The sequence below is a fragment of the Callionymus lyra genome, chromosome 19 (genome assembly GCF_982586985.1).
Source record: "Callionymus lyra chromosome 19, fCalLyr1.hap1.1, whole genome shotgun sequence".
Lineage (NCBI taxonomy): Eukaryota > Metazoa > Chordata > Actinopteri > Syngnathiformes > Callionymidae > Callionymus > Callionymus lyra.
The window spans coordinates 1,312,972-1,322,500 of record NC_141836.1 but is presented as its reverse complement, the minus strand read 5'-3'; the positions used below and the strand labels follow the sequence as shown (position 1 = coordinate 1,322,500).

General features: G+C 42.3%; 1 protein-coding gene across 5 annotated transcripts in view; it reads left to right on the top strand.

The window, feature by feature from the left end:
- rerea (arginine-glutamic acid dipeptide (RE) repeats a) overlaps positions 1-9,529 on the top strand; it is a 132,147-nt gene that overhangs the window by 100,342 nt on the left and 22,276 nt on the right. For all 5 annotated transcript variants that reach the window (XM_087781067.1, XM_087781066.1, XM_087781069.1 and 2 more), the window contains exons 7-10: positions 179-227; positions 1,105-1,229; positions 1,933-2,032; positions 2,977-3,075. In XM_087781067.1, the coding sequence (XP_087637193.1) occupies positions 179-227; positions 1,105-1,229; positions 1,933-2,032; positions 2,977-3,075 (373 nt within the window). The remainder of the gene's footprint in view (positions 1-178; positions 228-1,104; positions 1,230-1,932; positions 2,033-2,976; positions 3,076-9,529) is intronic.

Sequence of the window (9,529 nt, the reverse complement as noted above, 5' to 3'; positions counted from 1 at the left end):
CCCGAACGGGTTCGAACCCCGACTTCCTTTTCCAGGATCATGTTTGTGGCTCAGTATCAGGGTTCTGTCTCCACATTGAAACTCTTGTTCTGAACTTCCACGACTTTGAACGAACGTCGTTTGCTTCACGATACATGAGATAAAACCACAGGAACACTGACTCTTGTCTCTTCTTCAGGCGACTCAACAGCACACAAGGGGAGATCAGAGTCGGTCCCAGTCATCAGGTACGACGTCACGACTCTCAGAACACACCTTAGAACGTAGCCATTAGCACAAGCATCGATCTTTAGCTGTAACCTGATGATCGACTCACACATGAACGTTCTAGTGGATATATTTGTGTAGAATTATCTTTTAGTCTATTGTTGGGATCAAAGATGATGTTATTATTATTAAGAAGATATTTATATTTCATAATTTTAATTATAAATAATGTTTATATGCTCAGATGTCAGTTGATGCTTCAAGAATCATTTTTATTGTCAATTTATTCAGGTTTTACTGCTTTAAAAAGTTAACTTGTACACATGAACCTGAGAACTGATGTTTTTAAACAATGTTCTCTGCTTAGATTTACCCTCAATTAATACAGTTTACAGAATAATTGATCATTCTTAAAGGTGTTAACATGTGTAACAACGTTTAATATTTAATTTGTCTTGTGATTATTGATCTAGTTAAAATATCAGTTATTAATTTGAATTATGATGCACATTTTCATTGATTTAATCAGAATTAAAGGATAAATATTTAAGTTTGTGTAACTGTCGTAGTGTTTGAAGGTAAACAAACAATTAATTCATGTTATTCAACAAAATATCTTCAAGAAAAACAACAACAACATAAATAATAAAACACTTGAGTTCAGGTTGTTGTGAGTCACAATGGTAATGTTTTGTGTCCACAGTAGTTAAAATATCAGATGAGATTATGATCCACTGAGCAGCTCCTGGTGTTGACCTCTCGTGAGATTTGAACCGACACCCTCCGTGCGTCTCCGTGTTATTCCTCACCTTCTGTGGGCGACGACAGGCGTTTGAAAGCTGATCCTGCCGTCGACCTCGCCGTCTATTCCTAGTGTGACTGCATCTGTTTCTTCAGGCCAAACTCCCGGAGCTGCAGCCCTTCCCGACTCCCGGAGGTCAAGCTGTGACGGAGAACGAGGAGCTGGTCTGGATGCCCGGAGTCAACGACTGTGATCTTCTCATGTACCTCAGAGCCGCCAGGTGAGCGAGAAGATGCCAGAGTCGAAGATGACGCACGACGACGTGACACGAGTCGTACTCAAACTCACTCGAACACTGGAACTCACGGCGAGAAGCACAACGATGAGACAAAGAACGAAACAGATGGAAATATTTCTGCAGCTGAAGACGTTCAATGGTTTCGATGCTTCACGTCGAGTGTTGTGAGAGAAGTTTAACGTTATTTACCACAGTAGAGAAACGTAAAGCAGTAGCTCAGCAGACATCAATGCTTACAGAGTGAAGCACAGAAAGATAAATCTCAATTACAGTGAGGAATAGAAGAAATAAATGTATATATAAATGAATAAAATAAGAAACATGACATTAAACCTGACATGTATATTGTTTTACTATATTCAATTAATTAATTACAATTAAGTACCTTCAATGTAATCAAATAGTTCAATAATATTTATGACATATTTGAGAATAACAGAAACTTAACAAATAAATCTATACATACACTATAACAATAAACAAATAAAAAACAGTAAATTGAGTTCCACGTTCTGCGGTTAAATACAAGTACGTGTGTGTGTACATGTGTATGTGAGTATATGTATTTGTTTCTAGTACTTTTTCCACCTCCACTGAACTGCTTTAGATCTGTTTTCATCCAAACCTGTGTTGATCAGAAGCAGAAAAGTGCTGAAGGTTCTATGATCCACCCTGTGTGTCACAGGAGCATGGCTGCCTTCGCAGGGATGTGTGACGGAGGCTCCACCGAAGATGGATGTCTGGCAGCCTCTCGAGACGACACTACGCTCAACGCACTTAACACAGTGAGTCTCAACACAAACTCTTTTATTTCCACCGCTCTTAAATCTGACGGTCGGTGCTGACGATCCGTTTCCCCACGTCGAGCGCCGGCTGCAGGAGATTGGATCATAAACAGGACATTTATATTCGCTCTATAAAGAGGAGGATTAGCGTCGCAGGTCATCGTCTCGCGACCTTCATTTGAAATTCTAATGGTTTATTCGCGGAGCAGATTCTGTTTTAGCAAATTGAAAGTGACGCCTGCTCGACGCTGCCGAGTCTCCCGGGCCGAGACCCGGAGGAACTTGTAGAAGACGCTCCATGTTCTGAGAGACGGAGGTGATGCTGACGTTTACATTCACTTCCTGCAACCAAACAAACGTATGGAAGAATATCCGAGTAATCAGAATATTGAACGGTTCATCGAACATTTATTTAGATGTTTTTAAAGTCGAACATGTTAACCATGTTTAGTAATATTTTTACGATGCTACTATTTTAAATTACGTTTACAAATGTTGGTAATAGTGTCTTCTTTTTATATTTTATTTAGAATTTAAAATGCTATGAATTAAATAACATTTAGTCATTTTATTGTCTGTTATTATTGTGATTAGAATATCAAACTTTAGGTGTAAAAAACAATATTATTATTATTATTATTAAAAAAAAACAAGACTAATGTAACATTTCAATATAGAAATAATTGAATTAAATGATAAATCAATGCTTAAAAAACAACATCGTGATGATGGACTTGTAAATAAATCCTATATTCTGATAATTGGTATCTTTGATAACTTGAGGTCCAGGCTAGGTTTAGATCTTCATCCATGGAGAAGGTCTTTGTCGTCTCAGCTCACACGTCTCATGCCAACAGTGTTCGCAGCAGAAGTGTTGAAAACGATCTGCGTCAATATCATGAATAAGAGGAAGTTGTTGCTAACGTGTACTTGTGTCTCCGCAGCTTCACGAAAGCAGCTACGATGCAGGAAAAGCTCTGCAGCGACTCGTCAAGAAGCCCGTCCCCAAGTTGATCGAGAAGTGCTGGTCTGAAGATGAAGTGGTGAGACTTTCATCTTTGATGTGGATGATGATCTTGTCTCGTGAGGGAAGTGTTGAGGGAGACTTCAGACCAGTCTCCGCAGACATCAGCAGAAACACTTTTCCAGCCTAAGAGCAGCTGCATCCTGTTTATCGCCCGCAGAATAAATCTTTAGCCTCCGTGTCTGCGGAAGAGAAGATTGAGGGTTGCTAATGTCGACCTCCATTTGAATTTAGATGTGTATTTCAGTGCAGCTGTCGAGGGCTTGAACCAGAGCATGGCAGCTCCTCCTCCTGCTCTGCCATCCATGAGTGAAGAGTGTTGATGCTTCGTGAGACTCCATCTTGACTCTTTGTTGTTGGATGTTGTTGCTAGTTTTATCTGGTGGTGATGGAGGCTGGTTACCACGGTTACCAAACTTTAACTACTTCTGGTGTTGAGGTTTGATTCTGGTGTTGAGGTTTGATGCTGGTGTTGAGGTTTGATTCTGGTGTTGAGGTTTGATGCTGGTGTTGAGGTTTGATTCTGTTGTTGAGGTTTGATGCTGGTGTTGAGGTTTGATGTTGGTGTTGAGGTTTGATTCTGGTGTTGAGGTTTGATCCTGGTGTTGAGGTTTGATGCTGGTGTTGAGGTTTGATTCTGGTGTTGAGGTTTGATTCTGGTGTTGAGGTTTGATTCTGGTGTTGAGGTTTGATTCTGGTGTTGAGGTTTGATTCTGGTGTTGAGGTTTGATTCTGGTGTTGAGGTTTGATTCTGGTGTTGAGGTTTGATGTTGGTGTTGAGGTTTGATGTTGGTGTTGAGGTTTGATTCTGGTGTTGAGGTTTGATGTTGGTGTTGAGGTTTGATGCTGGTGTTGAGGTTTGATTCTGGTGTTGAGGTTTGATTCTGGTGTTGAGGTTTAATTCTGGTGTTGAGGTTTGATGTTGGTGTTGAGGTTTGATGTTGGTGTTGAGGTTCGATTCTGGTGTTGAGGTTTGATGTTGGTGTTGAGGTTTGATGCTGGTGTTGAGGTTTGATTCTGGTGTTGAGGTTTGATTCTGGTGTTGAGGTTTGATGCTGGTGTTGAGGTTTGATGCTGGTGTTGAGGTTTGATGCTGGTGTTGAGGTTTGATGCTGGTGTTGAGGTTTGATGCTGGTGTTGAGGTTTGATGTTGGTGTTGAGTTTGATTCTGGTGTTGAGGTTTGATTCTGGTGTTGAGGTTTGATGTTGGTGTTGAGGTTTGATGTTGGTGTTGAGGTTTGATGTTGGTGTTGAGGTTTGATTCTGGTGTTGAGGTTTGATGCTGGTGTTGAGGTTTGATGCTGGTGTTGAGGTTTGATGCTGGTGTTGAGGTTTGATTCTGGTGTTGAGGTTTGATGCTGGTGTTGAGGTTTGATGCTGGTGTTGAGGTTTGATTCTGGTGTTGAGGTTTGATGCTGGTGTTGAGGTTTGATTCTGGTGTTGAGGTTTGATGCTGGTGTTGAGGTTTGATTCTGGTGTTGAGGTTTGATGCTGGTGTTGAGGTTTGATTCTGGTGTTGAGGTTTGATTCTGGTGTTGAGGTTTGATGCTGGTGTTGAGGTTTGATTCTGGTGTTGATGTTTGATGCTGGTGTTGAGGTTTGATTCTGGTGTTGAGGTTTGATGCTGATTTTGAGGTTTGATGCTGGTGTTGAGGTTTGATGCTGGTGTTGAGGTTTGATGCTGGTGTTGAGGTTTGATGCTGATTTTGAGGTTTGATGCTGGTGTTGAGGTTTGATTCTGGTGTTGAGGTTTAATTCTGGTGTTGAGGTTTGATGTTGGTGTTGAGGTTTGATGCTGGTGTTGAGGTTTGATGCTGGTGTTGAGGTTTGATGCTGGTGTTGAGGTTTGATGCTGGTGTTGAGGTTTAATTCTGGTGTTGAGGTTTAATTCTGGTGTTGAGGTTTGATGTTGGTGTTGAGGTTTGATTCTGGTGTTGAGGTTTGATGCTGGTGTTGAGGTTTGATGTTGGTGTTGAGGTTTGATTCTGGTGTTGAGGTTTGATGCTGGTGTTGAGGTTTGATGCTGGTGTTGAGGTTTGATTCTGGTGTTGAGGTTTGATTCTGGTGTTGAGGTTTAATTCTGGTGTTGAGGTTTGATGTTGGTGTTGAGGTTTGATGTTGGTGTTGAGGTTCGATTCTGGTGTTGAGGTTTGATGTTGGTGTTGAGGTTTGATGCTGGTGTTGAGGTTTGATTCTGGTGTTGAGGTTTGATTCTGGTGTTGAGGTTTGATGCTGGTGTTGAGGTTTGATGCTGGTGTTGAGGTTTGATGCTGGTGTTGAGGTTTGATGCTGGTGTTGAGGTTTGATGCTGGTGTTGAGGTTTGATGTTGGTGTTGAGTTTGATTCTGGTGTTGAGGTTTGATTCTGGTGTTGAGGTTTGATGTTGGTGTTGAGGTTTGATGTTGGTGTTGAGGTTTGATGTTGGTGTTGAGGTTTGATTCTGGTGTTGAGGTTTGATGCTGGTGTTGAGGTTTGATGCTGGTGTTGAGGTTTGATGCTGGTGTTGAGGTTTGATTCTGGTGTTGAGGTTTGATGCTGGTGTTGAGGTTTGATGCTGGTGTTGAGGTTTGATTCTGGTGTTGAGGTTTGATGCTGGTGTTGAGGTTTGATTCTGGTGTTGAGGTTTGATGCTGGTGTTGAGGTTTGATTCTGGTGTTGAGGTTTGATGCTGGTGTTGAGGTTTGATTCTGGTGTTGAGGTTTGATTCTGGTGTTGAGGTTTGATGCTGGTGTTGAGGTTTGATTCTGGTGTTGATGTTTGATGCTGGTGTTGAGGTTTGATTCTGGTGTTGAGGTTTGATGCTGATTTTGAGGTTTGATGCTGGTGTTGAGGTTTGATGCTGGTGTTGAGGTTTGATGCTGGTGTTGAGGTTTGATGCTGATTTTGAGGTTTGATGCTGGTGTTGAGGTTTGATTCTGGTGTTGAGGTTTAATTCTGGTGTTGAGGTTTGATGTTGGTGTTGAGGTTTGATGTTGGTGTTGAGGTTTGATGCTGGTGTTGAGGTTTGATGCTGGTGTTGAGGTTTGATGCTGGTGTTGAGGTTTGATGCTGGTGTTGAGGTTTAATTCTGGTGTTGAGGTTTAATTCTGGTGTTGAGGTTTGATGTTGGTGTTGAGGTTTGATTCTGGTGTTGAGGTTTGATGCTGGTGTTGAGGTTTGATGTTGGTGTTGAGGTTTGATTCTGGTGTTGAGGTTTGATGCTGGTGTTGAGGTTTGATGCTGGTGTTGAGGTTTGATGCTGGTGTTGAGGTTTGATTCTGGTGTTGAGGTTTGATGCTGGTGTTGAGGTTTGATGCTGGTGTTGAGGTTTGATGTTGGTGTTGAGGTTTGATTCTGGTGTTGAGGTTTGATGTTGGTGTTGAGGTTTGATGCTGGTGTTGAGGTTTGATGCTGGTGTTGAGGTTTGATGCTGGTGTTGAGGTTTGATTCTGGTGTTGAGGTTTGATGCTGGTGTTGAGGTTTGATGTTGGTGTTGAGGTTTGATTCTGGTGTTGAGGTTTGATGTTGGTGTTGAGGTTTGATGTTGGTGTTGAGGTTTGATTCTGGTGTTGAGGTTTAATTCTGGTGTTGAGGTTTGATGTTGGTGTTGAGGTTTGATTCTGGTGTTGAGGTTTGATGCTGGTGTTGAGGTTTAATTCTGGTGTTGAGGTTTGATATTGGTGTTGAGGTTTGATTCTGGTGTTGAGGTTTGATTCTGGTGTTGAGGTTTGATGTTGGTGTTGAGGTTTGATGTTGGTGTTGAGGTTTGATGTTGGTGTTGAGGTTTGATTCTGGTGTTGAGGTTTGATGTTGGTGTTGAGGTTTGATGTTGGTGTTGAGGTTTGATGCTGGTGTTGAGGTTTGATGTTGGTGTTGAGGTTTGATGCTGGTGTTGAGGTTTGATTCTGGTGTTGAGGTTTGATGTTGGTGTTGAGGTTTGATGCTGGTGTTGAGGTTTGATGTTGGTGTTGAGGTTTGATGCTGGTGTTGAGGTTTGATGCTGGTGTTGAGGTTTGATGCTGGTGTTGAGGTTTGATTCTGGTGTTGAGGTTTGATGCTGGTGTTGAGGTTTGATGTTGGTGTTGAGGTTTGATGCTGGTGTTGAGGTTTGATTCTGGTGTTGAGGTTTGATGCTGGTGTTGAGGTTTGATGTTGGTGTTGAGGTTTGATTCTGGTGTTGAGGTTTGATTCTGGTGTTGAGGTTTGATGCTGGTGTTGAGGTTTGATTCTGGTGTTGAGGTTTGATGTTGGTGTTGAGGTTTGATTCTGGTGTTGAGGTTTGATTCTGGTGTTGAGGTTTGATGCTGGTGTTGAGGTTTGATTCTGGTGTTGAGGTTTGATGTTGGTGTTGAGGTTTGATTCTGGTGTTGAGGTTTGATTCTGGTGTTGAGGTTTGATGCTGGTGTTGAGGTTTGATTCTGGTGTTGAGGTTTGATGTTGGTGTTGAGGTTTGATGCTGGTGTTGAGGTTTGATTCTGGTGTTGAGGTTTGATTCTGGTGTTGAGGTTTGATGCTGGTGTTGAGGTTTGATGCTGGTGTTGAGGTTTGATGCTGGTGTTGAGGTTTGATGTTGGTGTTGAGGTTTGATTCTGGTGTTGAGGTTTGATTCTGGTGTTGAGGTTTGATGCTGGTGTTGAGGTTTGATTCTGGTGTTGAGGTTTGATGTTGGTGTTGAGGTTTGATTCTGGTGTTGAGGTTTGATTCTGGTGTTGAGGTTTGATGCTGGTGTTGAGGTTTGATTCTGGTGTTGAGGTTTGATGTTGGTGTTGAGGTTTGATTCTGGTGTTGAGGTTTGATTCTGGTGTTGAGGTTTGATGCTGGTGTTGAGGTTTGATGTTGGTGTTGAGGTTTGATGCTGGTGTTGAGGTTTGATTCTGGTGTTGAGGTTTGATGCTGGTGTTGAGGTTTGATTCTGGTGTTGAGGTTTGATTCTGGTGTTGAGGTTTGATGTTGGTGTTGAGGTTTGATTCTGGTGTTGAGGTTTGATTCTGGTGTTGAGGTTTGATGCTGGTGTTGAGGTTTGATTCTGGTGTTGAGGTTTGATTCTGGTGTTGAGGTTTGATGCTGGTGTTGAGGTTTGATTCTGGTGTTGAGGTTTGATGCTGGTGTTGAGGTTTGATTCTGGTGTTGAGGTTTGATGCTGGTGTTGAGGTTTGATTCTGGTGTTGAGGTTTGATGCTGGTGTTGAGGTTTGATGCTGGTGTTGAGGTTTGATTCTGGTGTTGAGGTTTGATGCTGGTGTTGAGGTTTGATTCTGGTGTTGAGGTTTGATGTTGGTGTTGAGGTTTGATGCTGGTGTTGAGGTTTGATTCTGGTGTTGAGGTTTGATGCTGGTGTTGAGGTTTGATTCTGGTGTTGAGGTTTGATGCTGGTGTTGAGGTTTGATTCTGGTGTTGAGGTTTGATGTTGGTGTTGAGGTTTGATGCTGGTGTTGAGGTTTGATTCTGGTGTTGAGGTTTGATGCTGGTGTTGAGGTTTGATTCTGGTGTTGAGGTTTGATGCTGGTGTTGAGGTTTGATGCTGGTGTTGAGGTTTGATGTTGGTGTTGAGGTTTGATGCTGGTGTTGAGGTTTGATGCTGGTGTTGAGGTTTGATGCTGGTGTTGAGGTTTGATGCTGGTGTTGAGGTTTGATTCTGGTGTTGAGGTTTGATGCTGGTGTTGAGGTTTGATGTTGGTGTTGAGGTTTGATGCTGGTGTTGAGGTTTGATTCTGGTGTTGAGGTTTGATGCTGGTGTTGAGGTTTGATGTTGGTGTTGAGGTTTGATTCTGGTGTTGAGGTTTGATTCTGGTGTTGAGGTTTGATGCTGGTGTTGAGGTTTGATTCTGGTGTTGAGGTTTGATGTTGGTGTTGAGGTTTGATTCTGGTGTTGAGGTTTGATTCTGGTGTTGAGGTTTGATGCTGGTGTTGAGGTTTGATTCTGGTGTTGAGGTTTGATGTTGGTGTTGAGGTTTGATTCTGGTGTTGAGGTTTGATTCTGGTGTTGAGGTTTGATGCTGGTGTTGAGGTTTGATTCTGGTGTTGAGGTTTGATGTTGGTGTTGAGGTTTGATGCTGGTGTTGAGGTTTGATTCTGGTGTTGAGGTTTGATTCTGGTGTTGAGGTTTGATGCTGGTGTTGAGGTTTGATGCTGGTGTTGAGGTTTGATGCTGGTGTTGAGGTTTGATGTTGGTGTTGAGGTTTGATTCTGGTGTTGAGGTTTGATTCTGGTGTTGAGGTTTGATGCTGGTGTTGAGGTTTGATTCTGGTGTTGAGGTTTGATGTTGGTGTTGAGGTTTGATTCTGGTGTTGAGGTTTGATTCTGGTGTTGAGGTTTGATGCTGGTGTTGAGGTTTGATTCTGGTGTTGAGGTTTGATGTTGGTGTTGAGGTTTGATTCTGGTGTTGAGGTTTGATTCTGGTGTTGAGGTTTGATGCTGGTGTTGAGGTTTGATGTTGGTGTTGAGGTTTGATGCTGGTGTTGAGGTTTGATTCTGGTGTTGAGGTTTGATGCTGGT